The sequence below is a fragment of the Eublepharis macularius genome, chromosome 5 (genome assembly GCF_028583425.1).
Source record: "Eublepharis macularius isolate TG4126 chromosome 5, MPM_Emac_v1.0, whole genome shotgun sequence".
NCBI classification, from domain to species: domain Eukaryota; kingdom Metazoa; phylum Chordata; class Lepidosauria; order Squamata; family Eublepharidae; genus Eublepharis; species Eublepharis macularius.
Window position 1 is genome coordinate 77,024,987 of NC_072794.1, and position 23,813 is coordinate 77,048,799.

General features: G+C 39.9%; 1 protein-coding gene across 1 annotated transcript in view; it reads right to left on the minus strand.

The window, feature by feature from the left end:
• The window catches only part of ROR1 (receptor tyrosine kinase like orphan receptor 1), a 272,791-nt gene that overhangs the window by 84,303 nt on the left and 164,675 nt on the right, over positions 1-23,813 (minus strand). The window contains exon 2 of the mRNA XM_054981388.1: positions 690-761. Coding sequence (XP_054837363.1) covers positions 690-761 — 72 coding nt within the window. The remainder of the gene's footprint in view (positions 1-689; positions 762-23,813) is intronic.

The window sequence follows — 23,813 nt, forward strand, 5'->3', positions numbered from 1 at the left end:
TCCCACAGAACCTCTGTCAATGTCCTGCAGAAGCCATTGGAAAACACTGATTTATAGTAATCCATCCATTCTGACATGATGGGTGATGTCACAAACGATGTAATTCCAGAGGTTTGAAGGCATGGAAAGCAAGCACAACAAAAGCTACAATACCACGTTGCGCATATATGAGAAATGAACTCTTCATGAGTGCACAAATGAGACTAGCAGAGCAATGTTGTTAGTTACACAGTCTCCAACATAACAGCTGTCACAGATATAAAAGCTTGTTTCATTCTTGTTCCCAACCCATAACTAAAAACTTGACTCAAAGTTGCAGAGCAAAATGAGCTTGCAAAGTGATGCAGACCAAAGCTTGTTAATATTGAATCCAGATCCAAGAGCCACAAGATGAAATGTCAGGTAGGTCACAAGGCGCTGTAATTCACATCTGGGCATATTTTTAACATGTGGAACATTTTACTAGAAGAAAAAGGGAGGCGGGCAAGTCCCAACGTTCTCTAAAAATCAAAGAGTGGTGTGTAACTGAATGTCAAATGATCACTTAGCAAACAAAAAGGGCCATAACTCCTCTTTCCAATTTACCAGCAGATTTAGATACAACCAACTACAACATAAACAGAGCAAAGGAACTTTAAAAGGGGGCTTTTAAAACCTGGACTAGAATGTTTCTTTCCATCTCTGCTTACCTTTCTCTAGTTCACTTGACATGTTCCATGATGACGTAGGCATTAAATCAGCAGCAGCTGACATGTTCATTCCTGAAAGGAAGGGGAAAGAAGAAAGCATTAATATATATCCAGTTCAGAGACTATTCAGAAAGTAATATTATATTTCAAAAATGTTATTTTAAGCAAAAGTATTTTTAAGTAACAATAGTTATTAAAATCTCACACTACCAGCAAAGAAAAGGCCTAGACTGGTAAGAATTTCAGCCTCTGTTGAAAAAGCATAAATTGTGGCTGTGAGATTTCGTACCAGCTAAAGCTTCAGGGACCAGTCAGATTATTTGCTAGTTTGGGGACAAAAAAAATATTGTGAGACTATAATCACATTCAGTAGATCAATACAGGGGTTCTAGTTTAGATAGCCACATTGCAAGTTCCAATCCCTTTAAATTCCTGTTCCAACATCATATACTCCCTGAAAAACACACGCCAAGGAGATTCAGAGGCAACCTCAGAGGCTCATGTTGGGAGGGGGGGAATGAGATGTTCAGATGTGTACAACTGCACATAAGGTTTGCATACCTAAGGGTTTTTCTGGATTATGGCCAAGCTGTTTAACTAAAAGAAGAATTTGCTTCAGGCTGTTTCAGCAGTGATTGTTTTCAGTGCAGGAATAGAAAATCTTGAGCAACTGATGAATAACATTCCTATCTATTCTGTAGTCCTTCTTGACCACCAAACATGTTAGAAGAAAGTTCCAATGAGGCAAAGGTGATGAAAAGAGTTCTAAAATTTCCAGAAATGTTGAAGCCATGAATGTGTATGTGTGGATTCTTTTGCTGGAGCTTATTGGGAGTGGGGGAAATAGAAATTTGGGGGGAAAGTTTAAATAGTTGCTGGTCTTACTTATAAAATGTAAGCAAAATGTAAATATAATAAATAATTGTAAATATATTTATTACATTTATAAGTATAAATGCTTTCATGTTCTCAGAAACAATAGAGAGCAGTAAACCCCTGCACCTCAATAAAAGGTCTCATATTTGATCCAAAAAAGCTACTTTCATGTGGAGGTTTTGCTTCAATTTCCAACACTGAGCAAATTTAAAAAAAAATATTCACACAAAGTCATCTTATAATCATATACTTTTTGGGTTTCCTCCAGCTTTCCTGAAATCTTTCCCAAACCATTTTGGAAAAAGCTCACACTCAAAAGTGTGTTTGTATATTGTGTGGACAGGAAGGTGCTGATTTTTGCAGGTCCCAACCACATTGGCACCATATGTCTTTTTCATCCTCCTGCCGTCCCCCCACCACAGGGGATTTTAAAAAAATGGCTACTGACATATCACTATAGGGTTATAACAAACCATCTACGTAGGGTTGCTAGTCCCCCGGTGGGGATGGGGGATCCCCTGCTCCCAACCTCCACCCACTGCCACCACTCACCTGGTTAGCAGGGGAAAAGGCCCTGGGGAACAGGCCTGGGAGGCAAAATTCTTCCTGAGCAAGCCCACAGTGGGCAGGCTCCTGGTGGGGCGCAACATCATTTCCAGGAGTGACGCCATTATGCTGGCTGCAGGAATGGTCCCACGCTTCACTGGAGGTCAATTTAGACCCCAAATGGCCCCTCATGAAGCACAGGAGCATTCCCACAAGCATTCCCACAGCTAGTGTGATGACATCAGTCATGGAAGTGAGATCAGCATGCATGTATAAAGCTCTCTTGAAGGGTAAGTACCCTCTGGATATAATTCTCTTTTTTCAGACTGGTCATGATATGTGCCCTTCCTCCAGGCACAGACTGTCTACCCTGATAAACATTTTATTATTTAAAAAATGAAAAGGAGCTGGACATTAAAAGAATACAGCCAATCTACCCAAACAATTGGCAGGATAAAAAGCCAATATGCATGGGAAGTGGAAGCCTTCTCAGGATCAGGTACCTTTCTGCCCTTTGACCCACAAGGCTCTGCTCTTCAAACTGACCAAGAGCATTTGTGAAGCTACTGCAATGTTTTTTCTCCAGGGCTCTTTCCAGCCCTGTAGATAGGGTTCCCAGGTGCTCGACCGTGGCAGGCAAACTCCCAGGGTTTCCCCCCCCTTGTCCGCTGATTGCCCAGTGAGGGAGAGGGCAAGCTTCCAGAGGTTGCCTGCCACTGACAGGCACCTTAGAAACATATGCCGCATGCACACTCCCAACCAGCGCAGTGATGTCTCTTCCAGAAGTGACTCAGAGTCAGGCATTTGATCATTTTCCTCAGTGTGGGCTCTTCTGTCTGTGGCTCTTTCTGGTAGAGAAAGATCTGTTCTGGCATCTGCTACCTGATATCCTTTTAGTCATCAATGACACCCAGCTTTAGCTAGATCTCTTTATCCAAATTGCCTGGTGATGCTGTAGAGGTTCTAAATAGCTGTTTGACTGCTGTACTTAATTGGTTAAGGTCAACAAATTTAAACTAAATCCTTATAAGATGGAGGTAATGTTGACTGGGATGGCTGAAATCCCAAAGGACATTGTGTTTCCCACCACAGATGGGCTTCAGCTGACACCTACTAATTTGGTTAAGTGTCTTAGGGTTATACTGGGTCCAGCTTCATTGCTGGAGAAAAATGTTAATGGGGCCATATAAAAGGCATTGTTTCAGCATCAGTTAACTTAGACAATGGTCTCATACCTTGATTCTGATCTGGTCACATGGATCCATGTGATGGTTTCCTTGAGGTTATACTATTGTGTTGCACTGTACATGGGTGTTCGCTTAAAGACAACATGGAAACCCCAGTTGGTTTAGAAGACCATAGCTTGGCTGCTATCATAAGAACATAAGAAGAGCCCTGCTGGATCAGATCAGTGGTCTATCTAGTCTGGCATCCTATTTCACACAGTTGTCAACCAGTTACTCTGCAGGGCAATCAACAAGGCATAGAGGCTGAGGCCTTCTCATGATGTTGCCTCCTGCCACTGGTATTCAGAGGTTTACTGCCTCTGAATGTGGAGGTCACCATGGCTAATAGCCGCTCATAGATCTATCTTCCATGAATCTGTCTAACCCTCTTTTAAAGCAGTTTATGCTTGTGGCCATCTCTGGCAGTGAATTCCACATTTCAATCACTCATTGTTTAAGGAAGTTTTTCCTTTTGTTTGGCCATCAGCTTCATTGGACCCCCTAGAGGTCTAATATTTTGGGAGAGGTAGAAAAACTTCTTTCTGTCCCCTCTCTCTGCCACATGCATAATTTTATAAACCTCTGTCTCCCCCTTAGTTGTTGCTTTTCTAAAATAAAAAGGACCAGATTCTTTAGCCTTTCTTCATAGGAAAGGTGCTCCAACTCCCTAATAATTTTGGTTGCATTATTTTGTACTTTTTCCAGCTCTGCTATCAGGTGCAATGCTAAATGTGCATATCACACCCATTCTGCAGACACTCTTTTGATTACCAATCAGTTACTGGGTTCATTTCAAGGTTCTGGTTATAACCTACAAAGCCTTTGAACCCACATACCTGCAAGACCCTCTGGGCTGCTATGCTCGGCCACACAGCTTCACTATTCTGAACAAAACCTTCTGAAGATGCCACCTTGTAAATAAGTAAGATTGGCAACTGCATGTTCACTCACACTCTGTGTGGTGATCGCCAACTTGTGGAACAGCCTGCCTAAGGAGGTCAGGAAGGCCCCACACTTCTATTATTTTGAAGAACATGCTAAACCAAAATGTTCTGGAGGGCATTTTTACAAAGGGATTAGAACAGGAATACAATGAAACAGCACAGGAGGTAACTTCTATAACGGAAAGTAATGTAGAATACTGCATTGTTTATTGTACGTATAACCTCCCTTTTTACTGCAATGTCCCCTGCCTTTGTATATAGTATGTCATGTTTCAGACTGCTTTTGTTTGCACAGTTTTCCAGTTCTGCAATCCTAGTCCCACTGCACCCAGGTCCTTGCTGTCTGATTGAATTGCTTTTCATACTTTATAATCTGCTTTGAGTATCAGTGAGAAAGGCAAGGTATAAATTAATAACAGCGCTAACAACAACGATATGAATATTACCCACATTATTTGTCTATGCCAGTTTTTAAATGTTACCAGAATGGTCAGGGATCAAGCTACCATAACTACCTTGGAAAGGCAAATTAATTGGGCCACTTTGAACTTAACTATGGCCCTTTTTGCACTTACGGTTTAAACCACCATTTATGAGCATTTGCCGCAATCGCAATGGCTTCAGCATGGCACCCCCACATTCCACACTGTCTGAGGCAGTTTCGATTCGGCATTTTGTTTTTCATTTTAGATGGGCTTTGATGCCTCAGTGCAGTTTTGGGCTTTCAGGGCTTTGCAATTCACATCACACTTTTAAAAAAAACGTTGAGCAGGCACAGTAATGTTGCAGTGTTGTAACCCATCCCCTCCCCCACGTATTTGCTGATTGGGCTGTCCCATGCCCACTGGAGAGGCAACTGGTGGCGGAGTTCTGGGGGAAAACATACTTTTCATGCTTGTTCCACTCTCTTTTTTTTTAAAGCCAGGAAAGGGTTAAAATGTTGCTGCTTCATCTCCTCCAGGTAGTTTCCCTGCTACTTTGTTTCCAAAGGGCTGTGCAAAATGCGTTTTTTCCCTCTTTGGCAAAGCCCAAAACATGCCTGGGAGAGAGGGAAAAGCAGCCATTTAATCCTTTCCTGGCTTTTAATGCCAGAAGGAATGTGTAGTAATATTACAATGTTACAATATTACAATCCATTCTTGCCTTTGAAAAAAAAAGCAAGTGTGTGCATACTCCAAGGGAGGAAGGAAAAAGCAGCCATTTACCCTTCCCTGGCTTTTAAAGCCAGCAGGGAATAAGCAGCAACATTAGGAATAGTTCCTAGCTTTGAAAAAAAAAAGAGCAAGCTTGCATACTCAGGAGGAAGGAAGTCAATGGAGAAGCAGCCTAATGACCCTTACTTCACTTTACTGATAAAAATGACGGAAAAGGAGTTCAGAGAGCTGAGGAGGGTGGGAGTGGTTAAATCCACACATAACAATCAGCTCCCAGGGAAAAGGAGAGGGGAGAGAAGAGAAGCAGAAGGGGGAGTATAGAGTTTGCACTGACATTAATCAGGCCAGATGCAAGTCAGCAGCAGCTTCAAAATAACATTGCAGTATGGCTGCAGGGGGAAATATTGGGGATACTGCAGTACTGCGTCCCATGACTACCTTGCAAGTGTGAAACTCCTGCAAACATGGGAAGCAGAACAGATACCGAAACACTTTAAAGTCCGAAAAGGACGCATGTGTGTTCTAGAGCAGCACTAGGCTTTTTAAAACCTCCTCAAAAGGTGGGTAAAGCTTGAGGACATGCTGACTGTATGAACTCTGTCAGTCATTCAGTACTGACCAAGGTGGATAATTTGTGTTGTGTTTATGCTTTCCTCATGTATCCCAAACGTATGGGTGATATCCCTGTGAGAAGCAGAAAAATAGCTGTTCCCTTAAATGAATGCAAATTTCATACTGATCATCTCTCATACCCATAAATGCTTCAAATTAAAGTGATTCTATTTACGGGGTTTTAGACCATTGAAATTAAAGTGTTTATAATGGGCAAAATATTGCTAATGGTCAGGAAAAACGACAGTGTACATTGTTCAGTTTCATCGGCAGGGCACCATTCAGTAAAGACAAAAGTGGATGTATTCGTGATGTCAGCTTTGAGCAATCATGAACTGTGGATTGGGGGGCAAGGCTTTAAATCTCTCCCTTATCTTTCAGATAAAGATAGTAACTAAAACCTGAAGCAAAAACCTCAATTTGTTTACAGTAGGTATAACAAATAAGATTGAAAAAATAATAGTTGGTAATATTTGGAAGTCTTTGGATCCGTTCACTGTTCTGGTGCCTGGATGTCTGACTTAAGAATTCGTGAAAATGAGAGGAAGTGGGGAAGAGGGGAAAGCAAGAGTCAGTAGATAAAATAATTTACAGGTATGTTTCCAATCAGCAGAGTTAAGCAGATCTTGCCACTAAAAAGGATGGGCTAAAACATTTCATTTGCAACTATCGTGTTGCTTGCTACTATATCCAAAGATATAGGTGCTCATGACCTGAATAATAATCTTTTGTGCACTGAGAAGGGAGTGACTAGCCCTTTTTCTCATAGCTCCCTGAGTGATACTATAAGGAAGCTGCTGCCAAAAGTCATGATAATTTAATTACAGAACACTGGAACCAGTCTAGAGAAATATCTGGGGTAAAGGCTCCCTTTGATACCTTCGGAGACAGAAGAATAGGGTAGCCAACTCCAGGAAATTCTCTATTTGGGGGTGGAGCCTACATAGGGCCAAATAAGGGATGTGCTACCATAGAGTCCACCCTCCAGGAGTCAGAAAACAAGACTACAGTTAGCAGGCATAGATTCTGAAGTGAGGAAGCTTTAATAATAATATCACTGCCTAAAGATTTCACTTCACAAACAGATGCTAGAAGATATAAACTGCAGCAGCTACTTTTAAAGGGAGGAGACATTTTCCTTATTTTCAAGAACTATGCCATCTGTGGAAACTTTAAAAAGAAATCAAGTTCTCTCTGGATTTCTTAGAGTTAAGCCAAACTTGAAACCTAAGGCCAATCCAGTTTCCAATACTAGGAGATAAGTGAATCATACATGGAAGCTTGATCAAAGGAACTTCAAGGCAAACCTGTTCTTCCTATCCAACCCAAATAACTTCTTGTTACTGCCTGATGCAAAGTTCAATAGTTATACCTGTAAGCATCCAAGATATTTTAATATTGTTAGAACAACAACAACAACAAAAAGAGCGAAAGCCCCATTCTCCATATTTAATCTTGTTACCAGTCTACATTCTGGTTTCCACTACACTTAGAAATTCTTCTGTATCAACCACGGAGTTCTTCTGCAAGGGGTCACCTATGATGTATCCAAAGCAAATGAAGTGGCCTAGAAGCCAGTTAGTTCACAAAGGCTACAAAAGGTCATTGCCAGGGTTCAGGGGACAAAAAAGCCACTTGGGAAAGATGCTGGAGGGGGGTCTGGGCAAAATTGCCCATCCCTCTTCTGTCAGCAGAGTTTTTACTTGCCCAAGAATCTCTGCCGGCAGAAAAGGGAGGGAAGGAGGGAACTTTTGCCTTACTGCCCTTTCTCACTGCCATTTCACAAAGCTTCATGGCTATTTACCAGGGGTGGGGTGGGGCGGGGCATGTCTTCTGATCCTCAGCAGTGTCTTTTTTCAGAGCTCAGAGAAGGCTGCTGTGAGAAAGGGAATATGGGGCAATCCACTTCCATCAAAGCCTTCCATTCACAGTTCATAGAATCCTGCCTATGGGCTACCACTGATCTTATTTTTTTATTTGTACTTATTTTAAATGGTTTAAGATCACCACTTAATACAAAGCTCCTTTTTTCGTTGCATTCAATTTTTTAACTGTTTAAGGCAATTTTCCTTTGAACATCAGACCACTGTATTGTATTGCTATTTTTGAGCTCTCCTCCACTTCAAGAACAGTTGGCCAAGCTGCATGGAGACTGCTATTGGACAAACAGAAAAGCCAGAGTTCCTTTCGGCACACATAAGCAGTTGCATTATCACTGGGACAAAACATTTACTTTTTACATGCATAATGAAATACATAAAGAAACATTATTCTTGACTAACTGTAATTAAATATAACTTGGTAGAAAGCCAAGTCAGTCACACTCAGAAACACTTCCCACAGAGAAATTGGCTTATATCGGACTTTATTATAACTTATTGCATCTGTGTAATATGAGTTTTATGTGAGTCATGCTGTTATGATCTTCCATAATCAAATTATTTGCAAAGTCAAGAAACTTGCTTCTTTTCAACAGAGGTATATCTACAAATAAATGGTAATTTTTCTCTGATGTCTAATTACTTCTAAGAATAGATAGTATAAATTAACCCAAGGCATTACAAGAGAGACAGGTCTCAAAGCAGAAAAATACTGCAGGCACACAGGTCAAGTAGGACATCTGATTATTTTTCTTTGAACGGCTGCCCTATACCATGTTGCAAAAAAACCTGCTTTGGAAATGCACACTTTAAAAAAAACAGAAATGTGTTCTCTCATATGAGCAGCTTCAGTTTGTTTTTTAAAAGTCAGAAAACTTTCTAGGTACCTATGTGCACCACACAAGAAAGTTAGAATGAATGAGAATAGCACAAAACAAAGAATGGTTATATTAACAGTTTACCTGTCACCTGCCTTAAGTTGCAACTTCCCAGTTCATTAACTATCACTAGCTAACTGTGCACATGCAAAGCAAATGCATTATGTCTCATAGGAGACCCACACATGGCCAATATAACTGTAGGACTGCCTGTAAAGAAAAGATCAACATACAGCTTGCAGAACCTTTCACCCAGTCCATCAGCTCCTTGCTCAAACCCATTAATTTCTTTCCTGTCTTAAATGGCACACCCACAGCCAATATTCCACTTAAGGAATTTACATATCCACTCATAAGTTAACACAAGAAACAGGTGCCAAAAGAAGGTGAATTCACAATGTACTGATATTACCCCTTTGTGACAAGGCATAGTGAATTACTTATGCCTTCTGCATGTCCTATAACAGCTATGCCAGATTGTCACAAAGGCTTAGTTGAGGCAGCTGATCACCCCCCACAGGAATGTCAGAGAGAATCTGAAATTAGAAATGAATGGATATCTATAGTATTTGCTCATTGAATGTCATTGTGGTTCAGTGGACTTTCAAGATCTGGGCTTGAGTCAACTTCCACAGATTCACTGTATGGTCTTCTTAGGCTTCCTGCTTGTACAGTAATGAAAATAATGGTGAACTTTTTCATATGATAACAGAATCAAACCTTCTGCTATATTTTTTCAGTAAGTCAGTTCTTCACCGAAACAATGTTTTCCTCTGCCTTTTTGCTTACTCATAAAAGCAGCTTTGCCTGCCATCAATCATCTCAATCTCACTTGAATTTTAGCGGTATCTCTCACATATACTAAATGGCGTCCTATTATTTGAGCAACGGAATTTGCATAAATTCTGCAACTGACATGCCAGTACTTTATTTACTTTCCTTGCAAAATGTAACACTTGTGAATGAGATTCATCTGATCAAACTTGAAGATTTTAAATGTTTTATTTCAGTTAGACCATTGATTTTTGTTAAAAACCATGATCTAAATGCCACTCTTGCCTCCAAAAAATTATTAGAATTTTCCCATTAAAAATCCACTTTCAAAATAATACATTTTTGATAGAGTAGCAATTAACAGCATCTAAAAATTTAATTAATCCATAAAAACTGAGCTTTTCAATCCTACCATGGACATATTTGTGGAGACAAAAGATATTAGCCTTATTCAGTCTATGGAGCTGTCATAACTACATCACATCTATTTCTGTGCTACACTGTACATAGGGAATATAGACAGCCATGGTCAATCACGTTCCAGCCAAATGTGTTAGATCTTCACACGATGGAATGTTTTCTGTTGACTCAGTAGAACTTAATCCCAGATTGTTCCAGTCAAATATTATTGGGGTACCTTAATAGTGTGTCATAAGGGTACCCATCATTGATCCATCATCTCACAGGAGACCCATGGAAAGGTCAGTAATGGGCAGAGAACACAGGCAGAGAACACAGATTCTGTGTGTGAAATGGAAGCCAATCAATCATCTTAAACAAAAAAACAAATTCTTTTTGTTCAGAGATGAACTAAACTCACCACACAAACAGGAGTTGCTATTATGACTTATTATGTTTGGCAGCGGCTTTCATGGATCTTCACAATCAAGGTGCACTGAATTAGTTGCTCATGATGAGCACTAAAAGAAAGGTGTGACTGCATCCCCCCCCCCTTTAATTAATCAGGCAATCTTTCTCCCTGCTGTCTGGCACTGTGTTCATATTCACATAATTATTTTTGACCCATATCAAACTGTTCTCTATAGATTTTATCTGCAGCATATAATTACTCACAATGAGTAGACTCTATCCAAATACTTATTTTGCTCAATTCCTATGCATTTCAAAGGGCCATGCGTAGAACCAGGACATGTTATACCCAGCAGAGCATATGCTGCTAATGAGCTATTTTAGGCTTCCTGCATTGTGGATCTGAACAAGTATCTTACTTTCTGGATTTCTAAACAAAAAAGGAACAAAATGCAGCAGTGCTGTTAAAACCACTACCTATGCCACACCATATTGAAGGTATCGTTTTATCATGGCCTCAGGCACTTTCACATTCATGTATACAATCAGCGATCTCTCTGTAGTATGGATGCCTAAGGTGACGGAAGGTGATGAACGAGGTGTGGACCTTATTGATGATGATATATCTCAGATTGACTATCAAGGTTCAGCATTTGAAAAAAGAAAAGAAAAGCAGCAGAAAACCAGAGGATTCAAGATACGCAGGCTTAATCTTTTGCAGGCCTGTGTTCTCATATAGCTCTCTCTTTATGTCAGCAGTATTAGATCAGAGAAGGATGTGTTGCAATCTCAGGATATAACAGCCAAATGTATCCTGACAGAGGCAACACGACTCAGCAATATTTGCCGTGGGAATTCACCACTGGTGTCTTCAGTTTTGAAGGCCAAGTTCCTGCTTTTTATTCAGGGATTACTGGTCAGCGTATTTCCAAATTAGCCATCAACAGTACAATCCACAGACACACTGGTCTAAAGTCACTGATTTCAATGGGCTTAGACTCAAATAGCTCTGCACAGGATTGTAGTATAAGTAACTAACATAATGAGAAAAACAGTTGTTATCCTGTGAATATAAAATGGTGGTGCTGTGAGGACAAATGAATTTTGATACACATTTCAGCAGCTTTTTCATAAGTGGAATGCACACCTCATGATTGACTTCACCTATTTTTAGCAACTTAGCCTTTTAGTTAAGGTCAGATAACAGATCAGTTTTAGACTGAAAACACATTCCATCAGTGTAAACGAGATCTCTCTGGTAGGCTGACATAGCTAGCTTGATTATTTTACTGATATTGGTCGTCTCTGCTGCTTGAGAAAATAAATGCACAGTAATATCCTAGTTTTCAAAGGAGACACTAACAGTGCTATCCTAAGAACCCTTTCCTGAGAGTAAGCCCACTGAATAGATCTGAGTTGGATTCAAAGTAGAACTGATTAGGATTGCTCTCTTAGAATCATTGGGTTGGACATGACCTCTAGGGTCATCTAGTCCAACTCCCTGCACAATGCAGGAAATTCTCCACCCCCCACACATACCTAGTGACCCTTGCTCCATGCCCAGAAGATGGCAAAAACTATCAGGATCCCTAGCCAAACCGGCTTGGGGAAAATTGCTACCTGACCTCAAGGTGGAGATCGGCCTTACCCTGAGCATGTAAGAAGGGGCCACATGTACTAAGCACTGATGTAACCCTTCCTGCCCTCCCTCTCATGAACTGCCTAGGCTCACAGAATAAGCATGGCTATCAGATGGCTATCTAGCCTCTGCTTAAAAACCTCCAAAGAAGGAGAGCCCACCACCTCCCAAGGAAGCCTGTTCCACTGAGGGACCGCTCTAACAATCAGGGAGTTCTTCCTAATGTTTAGCCAAAAACTCTTGTTTTATAGCAATAACAACATATGATTTATATACTGCCCTCCAGGACAACCCAATGGCCACTCAGAGCAGTTTACAAAGTATGTTATTATTCCCACTTCAAGCGGGAAATCAAACCTCATTCTCCAGATTAGAGTCCTGCCACTCTAACCACTACACCAAACTGATGTAATGGTTAGAGCGGCGGTTCTGGCCCATTGGTTCTGGTATGAAAACCAGAACCAGCAGAAAACAACTCTGCACCATCCTCTATATGACAGCCCTTCAAGTACTTGAAGATGGTTATCATATCACCTCTCAGTCATCTCCTCTCCAGGATAAACATACTGAGTTCCTTCAACCTTTCCTCATAGGACTTGGTCTTCAGACCCCCTCACCATCTTTGTTGCCCTCCTCTGGACATGTTCCAGCTTGCCTATATCCTTCTTAAATTGTGGTGCCCAAAACTGAACACAATACTCTAAGTCGAAAAGAGTCCAGTAGCACCTTTAAGACTAACCAACTTTACTGTAGCATAAGCTTTCGAGAATCACAGTTCTCTTCATCAGATGCTTCATCAGATACTCCTCTGGATCTAATACTCTGAGATCTAACCAGAGCAGAGCAGAGTGAAACCATCACCTCCTGTGATCTGGACACTATGCTTCTGTTTATACAGCCCAAAACCACTTTTGCCTTTTTATCTACCATATCACACTGCTGACTCATGTACAGTGTATGGTCTGCTAAGATCCCCTAGATCCTTTTTGCATATACTACTGCCAAGACAAGTCTCCCCCATCCTATAATTATACATTTGATTTTCCTACCTAAATGCAGAACTTTGCATTTATCTCTGTTGAAATTCATTTTATTTGTTTTAGCCCAGTTTTCCAGCCTGTCAAGATCATCCGGTATCCTGACTCTGTCTTCTACTGTATTTGCTATCCCTCCCAATTTAGTATAATCTGCAAATTTAATAGGCATTCCCTCTATTCCTTCATCCAAATCATTTATTAAAATGTTTAACAGGTCCCAGGACTGATCCCTGAAGCACTCCAATTGTCACTCTTCTCCAAGAGGATGAGGAACCATTAACAAGCACTCTTTGGGAGCAATCTGTCAACCAATTACAGATCTATCTAACATTAATAGGATCCAGTAATAGAAGAGTATCTCACTAATGCAGTCTTGAATAGAGCAATATTTCAAATGAGCTTCAGATTTCTCACTGATATTGGAAGGTAGAGAAAGTAAACCTACTGAAGATTTTCAGTGCCAAAAAAAAAGAAAACAGTGACCAATCCAGTTAGTAGCACATGCCAAAGTCATGATCATACCCACATGATCAATACAAGCAGTATGGCATTTAAAAAGTGACTCATCTAAGTCTTCTCTGAGGTAGCTGTTTAACAGCAAAAACTTCAGCTACCATCTAACATAAGAAAAGGAAAGGTCAAGGAACAGAACTAAATGGTCATCAAAGTGGCATGTACATACAGGAGGGATGTACAGTAGAAGAAATGGTGATGGAACATATTGTCTTAAAGGTAGCTGGCAGTGATGTGCACCACAACTGCCCATAAATGTGCTTTCTTTGTGGCAGCCCCCACACTGTATGGAATGGCCTGCTTCAAGAAAGCTCCCATTCTCCTGTTTTCCCACAAACTATGCAAGACTGAATTATTCAGGAGGGCTTTCTACTTAGATTCAGGCTCTTTGTCATAAGAAATAGCTCTGAGAGATGCCTTGGTAATGGGCAGGGGTTGTAGACTATGCTATTAGGTACCATCTGTTGATGTAGATATGATCCTTCTGGGGCGTTTCCTTATTGCTAAACATGTTGTGTTAATGAGTTACACTTTCTATCTGAAAGGTATCATCCCTGTGTTTGGCTTTAGGTTTGTTTTCAAATTTTCTGCTACCACACCTAATTGTATCTGTTCATTGAATGTCCTAACTGTCGAATCATATTGTATTTTGCTCCATTAATGTCCTAGCTGTTGCTTATATTATATTCACTTGCACTGTGTAATTTGCCTTTTGGGTCTCAGTGAGAAAGGTGGATGACAGACAGACAGACAGAGACAGTAAAAAGAAGGAGGAGAGGAACAGAGAGAAAGCAGGATTCTGTTATAAGGTTAATAAAATAGGGAAAATAAGGTAAGACCAAGTAAAAGGAAATAAACATAGAAGTGTGAGACAACAGAATGCAGCTTCGGTTTAGAGCTGAGGACCTGGCAAACTCTCGCATGGGAGTTTTTCTCCTAGTTCCTTTACTGAGTTCCCTGAGTAAAATTACAAATGTACCTCTTCACAAGCCATAGACTAGTATGCTGAGGCATACGTGGATTCTCAGAATATTGTGCTTGATTCTCTAGCAAATACATGAACGATTTATACAAATACTGACCCAGAGTGAAAATTACACTATATGATGGCTTGTGAACAAAGTATTGTGGATCCCCAAGCAACAATGCCTATGTAAAAACCCTTCCCTCAATAGAAAAACCACTACAGTAGAGGACAATAATATGTTTATACAGCATTTAAGTCTGCACTAACTACAACACAAAGAAAACAAAATACGGCCATGTCATGCTTCAGCTGCTTCTGTGAAGAAAAAATGGGTTTAATCATTTTTCTGTGTGAGGTCAATGGAAATGCTTGGTGCATTCTATTCCCTTTCTCTTTTTTAGCAGTGGCTGTAGCCACTTAGTACGCTACATTTGTCTGACCAGCAATGCAAAAGTTTTGGTTACCTTGCTGGTGCTAATTTGATGAGCAAGACCCATTACTGGAACAGAAAGGCTGTTTTAAAAGCCACAGCAAGTAGAGATACATACAGGACATTAGAAGCACAATATTAAATTTGCCACAAAAATGTCATAAATCCTAACCACATAGAAGAAAGAAGAAACCATCTTAATTAACTGCTTGTTTAATACTACCTGTGTAACTAAAGGTGACGAAAATGAAAAACTAAAAAGTTAGCATATCTTTGGGCACTCTTACAATATTAAAATTAATATTGCAAACGTTGAGCTTATCACAACTATTAATGTATTTTCATTCATAATCAGCGTTGCTGCAGAAAATTCACTGAAAATCTCCCAACAAATACTGTTTCTTTAACTATGCAGAGTTCTCTCCAATTTTTGTAATTATATTTGTTGCCTGACTTTAACAGTGAAATCCTAAGCAGAGTTACTCCACTTTAAGCCCACTGTTTAGACTGAAGTCCCTCTGCTTAAGATTGCACTGTATGTGGATCAAAGTTGCATACATGTGGTACTCATGAGCCCAGAACAATTTTGCTTGGGGTGCAGGAAAGGAACAGAACCACATCATCCTGCCTTCCTTTCTTCCAAAAAAGCACATAATCTTAATACTTGTGCAGTCCTTTAATGAACACAAATGTATGCAAAGCTTCAAAATAAGTGCTCTGTTCATAGAACATATCTTTGCCTCATGGTTTCTGCAGCGTCTCAGATGCCATACTATCAGAAAATGCTCCCAAATAAGGTTGCTACGTCCGCTGCAGAGTGCAGGAGCTGCAGAGGTGGGCTGCTACAGATCACAAGAGCACTGCTGTGCTTCATAGCGTCCCGATCCAGGTCGATTCAGGCCTGATCTGGGCTGATTCAGTCCCGATTTGGGCCTGGATTGGGCCACTGTAGTGTGCAGGAGCACGCCACACAGCCCGGGAGCACACCCTGGGAGGCACGTCCCCCTGCTGGCCAGGTAAGTGAGTGTGGGGGAGTGGAGGGTGGGAGCGGGGGATCCCCCCGCTCCCAGGGGGGGACTGGCAACCATACTCCTGAAGGTTGCAGCATGAGTTGCAGTATGAGGTCTAAAGCTCAAGAAATCTGTGTAAACTGTAGTCTCATGCATTAAAGGATTTTGGATCCAACCCAATAAATCTGAACATTTGATGGTATTTGATTCATACACAGACTGTTTATTGGGACAATCCTGTTTAAGACAATACAAAACAGTCCACGTTACATGGTGTCTAGAAGGATAAACATTTACTTGGAAATACACACACATGTTAATAAAAGGTTTCCTTTACAACAGGTGGGGTATCAAGAAACAGGTTATTTACAAAATAGTAAAGAGTCCAGTAGCACCTTTAAGAGTAACCAACTTTATTGTTATTTATAGTGCTTTCTCTATATGAGTGTAGAAGGAAAATGAAGAAAGACAAAATGGTATGGACTGCAGACTTTCAAGATACTTTTCAAAAGCTAGTATTTTGCATGTGTGTATAGTAATGTTAAATGTTCCTCAGTGTAATTTAAAAACCCTTTATATAGTTATGAATGCATTAAAAAGGAGAGCTAGGAGGCATTTTTATTACAAGAATAATGTATTTTCACAACTTACTCTAGTCAAAAGTTGTCAACAAGGGGAAGAAGTTAGTGGTTGGTGCAAAAGGATTGCCTTGCAGCAGTTTGGGCCTTAAACTGAAGTTTTATATTTAGGGTCAGGATTCATTATTTTAATTGATCACTATATGAAGAATACAAAAATGAATCTGTGGAAGTGTGGAAGTTGGAAAATTGTAATACGCAAAATGAATGTATTGTGGGGGGGGGGGAAATGTAACTGCAGATGCCATATAAAGAAAAGAGCATGAACACATAATGAGTTCTCCTCTAATAAACGTTGCATGCTGAACTTTAGATAAGATCAGAGTTATGCGATAGGCGGAAAGTGTGTCAACACAAACATACTAGTTATTGTAAGATTTAAAAGTGGCCTTTATATTTTTAGAAGAGTCCATAAGCAAGCTTTAAAAGAGAATTTTTAAAAAGTTAATAGGCACTTTTAAGTTTAAAGAGAAGGATCAAAAAAGGCTTACTTTCTATTGCACAATAAACACAAGTCAAGATTAATCTCAACCAGTACTGGGTACAGTGATAAATGGTTCATTTCAGTTGGAAGCAAAATGTGTTGGTAAGTGACAGCTGAAACACCGGTCTATTCTGCATGGGATTTTTTCATTGGTTCTCGCTCCATATTGCATCGATTTCTCTCCAGAGTTTTGGGTGCACGGACAAAATACCCTGATTCAGTCTCCAAACTACTTCCCAGACTTTTTTGCATTCTTCACGGAGAAGGCTACGTTTGCCACAGAATCTATCTTTCCCCAGCGTTTCTGCAGCTTTTCGCCCTGTGCACCTACCCTGATGCGTTTTTTCACACCAAAGTCAACCTGGGGCTTTTTGAAGTGCAGAATGCGCTCTTCAGTATGAGGCCTGGCTCTGGCCTCACCTTTCACCCTTCCCTTTATTCCCCTGTGTCCTGATTGGTTGAACAGCAATGGATCCAGTTTTTTTCCTGATTTTTTAAAGAATTAAATAGAAATGTTGCAATGTCGGTGCCTTAAAGGAAAAAAAAACTTGCAGAGGGGAGGGGGCACTGCAATACAGCTAACACAAAAACTCTGCATAGTGCCCTGGATATCATTTGATATTTTAAAGTTTTCACCTGTGCTTCCTGTACTTTTTAGTCTATTATTTTTGGTATTTTTTAAAAATTAAACAGCAATGCTGCAACATTGGTACTATTTTTTAAAAAACAAAAAAACCTTGTAAATTTCTAGTGTAGAAACAAAACAAAACAATACCACTTCAGTTCGACTCCCTCAATGTGTAGAATTAAAGAATTGAAGCAGTATAGGGTCAGAACCGATGAACAGAACAGAGCAGATCCTCATGGATTCAATATACAGAAAGCTTGATGTAAAGTTCACCATGTGGAAGAGGCCACAGAGAGAGTTGAGGGAGGTGGAGAGATCATGAAGAGGAGAGGACTAGCTTTTGTAGTGTTTGTGACAACAGTTACTCTAATCTGCACTCAAGGATACTAAAGGAGTGAGGAACCTGACCTTAGCATTGGATAAACCAATTGTTAGAGATTAAGGGAAAGTTCCCTGCACTTTGATGATCTAGTGTATTTTTTTTAAATCAGATTACTAACAACATTTAAACATTACTTACAATCCAGTATAATTGATTTAATTAGTATAAGCAGATTTGACTGTACTTTTAGATTGCTGTCTCTGTGTCTGCATTGACATCTGGGACAATTACTTTGACATATCTATAACACCTGATGGCAACTATGTTTGTATAGTTCTCATTAATCTCCAAAATGGGTACAAATTCAAGACTATATAAGATTTACTTCCCCCTGGTTTAAACTGATCAAAAGAGATCATGTTAGATCTCCTTATTTAGTGAATATCACATTCCAAAATCTCAGAAAATCCTTTACCTCCCTGCGCTTTCAAACAATGCCGACAGCTTTACTTACAGGGAGATACCATCAAACCCCAATGGCTCTCTGTCTCTGCATATGCGGTGCCTCAGTTCCTGAGGATCTTCTACATTACACCTTATTTTGTCCCATGTATGCATGTAACTTGTTAGTGGGGTGTAACTTTACCTCTGATATTGACAAATTAGTTTTTTGTTATCTGATACTGATTCATTTGTCACTAGCAGAGTATCCCTGTTTGCCTTAGCTGCAAAAAAGATTAGGGCCAAGATTGTTTCCTCAGAAACCTAATTTTTCTCATAACTATCTGGTATTTATTAAGGTCCCATTTTAATTGTATTGTATTTATTTTAATAAATGTATTTTATGTAAGATAGATTTCTATTTTTACTGTTTTTAACTTTGTATTGTGACGGCCTTTGGCCATATACAATTAAACCTACCTACCTACCTACCTACTTATGGAGGGAAAATTGTTTGCTCTGAAGAGGGGTAGACATGTTAATTATCTTTGCCCCTTGTTAATTACCTTTTCCCTTTCCTTTCCAGATACACAGGCTACCGAGACAATTTATTTCAGAGAACCTGTATTATATTTTTAGAAATCAATGCATAAGTAATAAGCAAGATCAGTGCACTAATGCAATATGGGACACAAGTCCTAGACATGGCAGTCACGTTACAGAGTTTGTGAAATCTGATGCCAGGCATCTGCCAGCGAAAGGCTGATGTACTCCAGTTCTTTGTAGAGTAGGTTCACTTACAACAGCTCCAAACACAGAGAACATTTGCCTTAATTCAACTGCTGCAGAGGAGAATTACATAACTCTCAAAATTTGCTTTGGCACAGACTAAGGACACGGTGGCACCATTTGTGTATACGTTGCAATTTCAGTATACGAGGATTTTTCAGTATTGCTGGAGATCAAGTAAGAGAATGCTGCACAATTTCTCAATTGGCAAAATGCAAACAGGTAAAAAAGCACTGACTTAATTTAGTTAATCATGGAATTTATATTCTGACAAACATAGCTTTCAAATTTTTTCAGGACTTCTTACAAACTGTAGAATAAATCATCATAATGCAACATACTAAAAACAAAATCTTAATCTTATTTAAACACTGCCACATAACAGATTGTTAATAGCATTTTAGGGTAATTGACAGTTACCTCAGCGACCAATATAGTCATTGGATCCTGAAAACACAGCAGTCCATTTCTTTTAAAGTTTCCAGTTCTCATTGTGGAAAAAATGATGTTAATAAGACATGCTGTACACAATTTCTAAATGCAACTAATGAAGCAAACCATAGATAGCAAGAGTGACACCAGCAAGCAACAAATTGCCATTGTGGGACACACAGTGAAATGTTTGCTGAAGAGACCAATTTCTTCAAACTGAGGATGGAAACTGATGAAAACTCAGAAAGAAAAAAAGAAGATGATGTACAAAGGAGGGCAAACCAAGTGAAGTAAAGCACAGCCGAAGAGGTGCTGGACAGATGCAGAATATACAGCAACAGAGATATGTGTGTGTGTAAAAAAGAATTAAAGAGAGTGAACAGAATGAAATGGCCTCTTAAAAATATGAATAGTTTTTTCTTAGTGATGAAATTATTATGTATCACTAATCAGATAAAAAATACAGCAAGGCCAGCTGGATGTAGAGCTGCCAAGTCCCAGGTGCAGGAGAGGATTCCCCACTCTGAGGTCCAATTATCTGCCACTGCTGCAAGCAGAGTCGGGGCGGGAGGGGGGGGGGAAAGGAATTTAAAAAAACAAACATGTGGATGTTACTTTCAGGGACAACCCAGAAGTGACGGTGAGTAGCTCTATAAATTGCCAGAAACTATGCCTTTACCACAGAGTTAAATGCAATTTATAGAGCTACCCATTGACATAGGTTTTCCTGGAAGTGACATGGTTGTGCTCACAAATCCACCCCCTACTCCATTCCCTCCCTACCATACCACGCTCCTATCTGAGTAAAAAAAAGCCTTTTTGAACAATTCAGTTTTGCATTGTTTGCAGAGAGCCAGGAGAGTGGGGGCTCTCCTGACCTCCTCAGGCAGGCCATTCCACAGAGTAGGGGCCACCACAGAGAAAGCCCGTGCATGTGTACATGGTCATCTGAAGAGTGTGGTCTAGGGATGTGCACCCGAAAAATATTCAGGTTTCACGCTTCAGATTTACAGGAAATGGGAAAAAGCTTTGGAAAAACCTGAAATCCGAAGCGGCATGCTGCTTTGGATTCGGGTTTCTAAGTCACTTCGGTATGCTACCGTCTATCAAGTAAATGTACATTCCGTGTAAGATGTCAATAGGAAAACACAACTGTCCAAGTCAAGCATCAATTAATCATCCGTGTACTGTAGCATCTCCAAAGTTCATAACATCAGACTCCCCGTTCCGTCTGTAGTTGGCAGCTCCCCTTGGAGAAGGCGTGGCCACTCCTAGAACTTCAGGCATTAGTAGTAGACTGTTTCTACTATTGATGTGTGTATCACTTGGTTTCTGGTAGTTATTTGTTAATGGAATATTTATTAACTTAGGACATTGACTGTTATTTATTGATGGGATTATTTATTGACTGATTGTAATATTTATACCTTGACTGGATTGATTTAAACATTGTTGATATTTATGATATTTATTGGATACATTTTGCACCTTGTTCACTGTTAGCACTTTATGTATTAACATTGTTTACAATTAGTATAACTACTTGTGAGTAGCTTTAGATCTGTGAAGGGAGAAGTTTTGGTTTCTAGTAAAAATAGGTGCAGCAGGTTCTTTGAATTCCAAGTTTTCATTTTATAAAAAGTCTCTAGCCCTTCCATTGTGAAGATTTGTCTTTTTTCCCTTATATTTCTGCAAGGGAAGGATCGAGAGACTTCCTTTTTTTAAAAAATGAAAGTTGAGAATTCAGAGAACCTGCCACACCTATTACAATGTTAGGAAGATATAGCTATAGGAAATTGACTTCTTAAAAAAAACTGAAAAAGCCCTAGCAACCAAGAGAGGCGGGGTATTCACTTCTGGAAGCAGAACAAGCAATGCAGTTTGAAAAGCATATGGCCACTGCTGCTCCAGGCTCCATTCCAACAGAGGTCTGTTTGCTCCACCAGTGCTGGCTTCCAGCTCCTGGCTCTGGGCCAACCCAGGTGGGGCTCTCCAGTTTGGATCATGGTGGGGAGAACTTAGATATGAGTCATGGTGCTGCTCCCCTTTTAGATTCCCCATGGAAAGACTGACAGTGTGTTCATTTTTTAAAAAAAATCAGTCCTTGTACTGATATCATAATACAATCGTGCGCGCGCGCGCACACGCACACACAAATTAAAGGGAGAGTGCTGTGACATACCCAGTGATGCCACCAATAATAACAGCACCCTTGTTTAAAAATCCTGATTGTTTAAGGAACATGAGGAAGAAAATAAATAATCTCCACAACTGTAAAAATGCAAAGGGAAGGCAGATGTGTGGAAGAACTATATCCAATTCCTGTGAATCAACTGCTAAGAAAATCAGGAATAAGACAAGCATGCAGAAAAACCAAATGTAAAAGCAATGGATAATTTAGGCAAAAGAGAAGTGGTTTCAGAACACATACACTGATAATTTTAGCAATTTGCTGCTCCGTAGATTTAGGTTAACATGGATAATTTTCAAGCATATAATAGTTACAGTTAAACAAATAGCTTATGTTTGTTTTCTTTCATTTCTTAAAAGTAAAAAAAAATATTAGTATCTGTCTACATAATTTACGCCTTGCAAATCATTATACTGTGCAGGGAGGTGAGGATCTATTCTAAGGCAATAACCACAATCGAGTACAGCCACTGTATACATTTTCATCCCCTTTCTAAGACACACAGGATTTTAGCTTTTCTCTACACTTACCAACTTTCCTGCCTTCACCACCCACAAGCTGATTTGTAAAGACCTTTTATGCTATTTATTTGTTTGTTTGTTTTAAATAAAAATAAATAAATTATGCTAAGGGATTCAAAATGTCACCTGGTGGTTTAATGATGGGAATGAGGAGCTAAGTAAGTAAAAGTACGAAAGAACATGCACTCAGCACTCAAACACAGACCCGTTATTGAGCCACATGTGATTTTTTTTCATTGAGGTCAAAAGAAGAATTCGTACTGAGACATTTGTAAATTCCTAATTGTTAAAAAGGTGGTTTTAAAGAGCAGGTGCTACAAGGGCATCAGAATTTTGTAATGAAAAAAAAATCTGAAGCACTTAATCTACTTTGAACAGTACTCTGTCTAATGCAGCACACTGTAAGTACTGTAAAAAATGCCTGAATGATAAGGATGCGTTGTTGGTTTGCATGTGTATGAGTGTGTATCAGTAAAGGTGATAATGTCTAGTCATGTAAAGTGATCTGAAGTATAGACAATTTCAAAGGATTAGAAATACAGAAGCTTGGTGAGCTTCCAAATAAGAAGATTAACGTCAGAATTTAAGGAAAAGACAAGCCACTGGCTCAGAAAAGGAAACAAAAAAAATGCAGTCATATGAAACAAGATACCAGTTTGCCTCACTATGAAAGGATTTGTCAAGAGTTCCTTTGATGCTCTTTTTTGTTAAATGTAATATAATTGTGCCCTTTCCAGAACTTTGAGAAAAAAGCTAAACTGTGCTATAAAAAACTGTATATCAGGAAATCACCACTAGAATATTCTTCTGTTATGAGACTTTATAAACCCCTGGGAACACTTTAAATACATGAAAGCAGCCTTCCATCTCACAACAACAACAGGTGCCCAATCTATTCTTCCAGGGCGTGCTCCCAGGCACTGCGGTGTTCTCCACACACTACAGTGGTCCGATTTGGGCCACTGCAGAGCACAGGAGCACTCCCACACTCTGCAGTGGCTGGATTCGGCCAAAACTGGCTCAAGTCCAGCCCGAATTTGGGCTTGAATTGGGCTGATTCAGGCCTGAATCGCGCCCGATTTGACCCGCTGTAGGAACGCTTCCAGGGTGGCACACAACCTGCACGATGATGTCACTTCCCAATTCAGCCCACTGTGGAGTGTGGGAGCGCTCCCAGGGTGGCACATAACTTGCATGATGATATCAGTTCCTGGAAGTGATGTCATCATGCAGCCTGGGAGTTCGCAAGGGGGAACAAAGAAAGTAGGTGCTGGGCCTCCAATCTCCCACTTAGGGAGTCAGGGGACCTGGCAACCCTACTAAGGTCTGCCAAATATTATAAAGGTGGAAAGGGTTCCTCTTTAGATACAATATATGGCCTG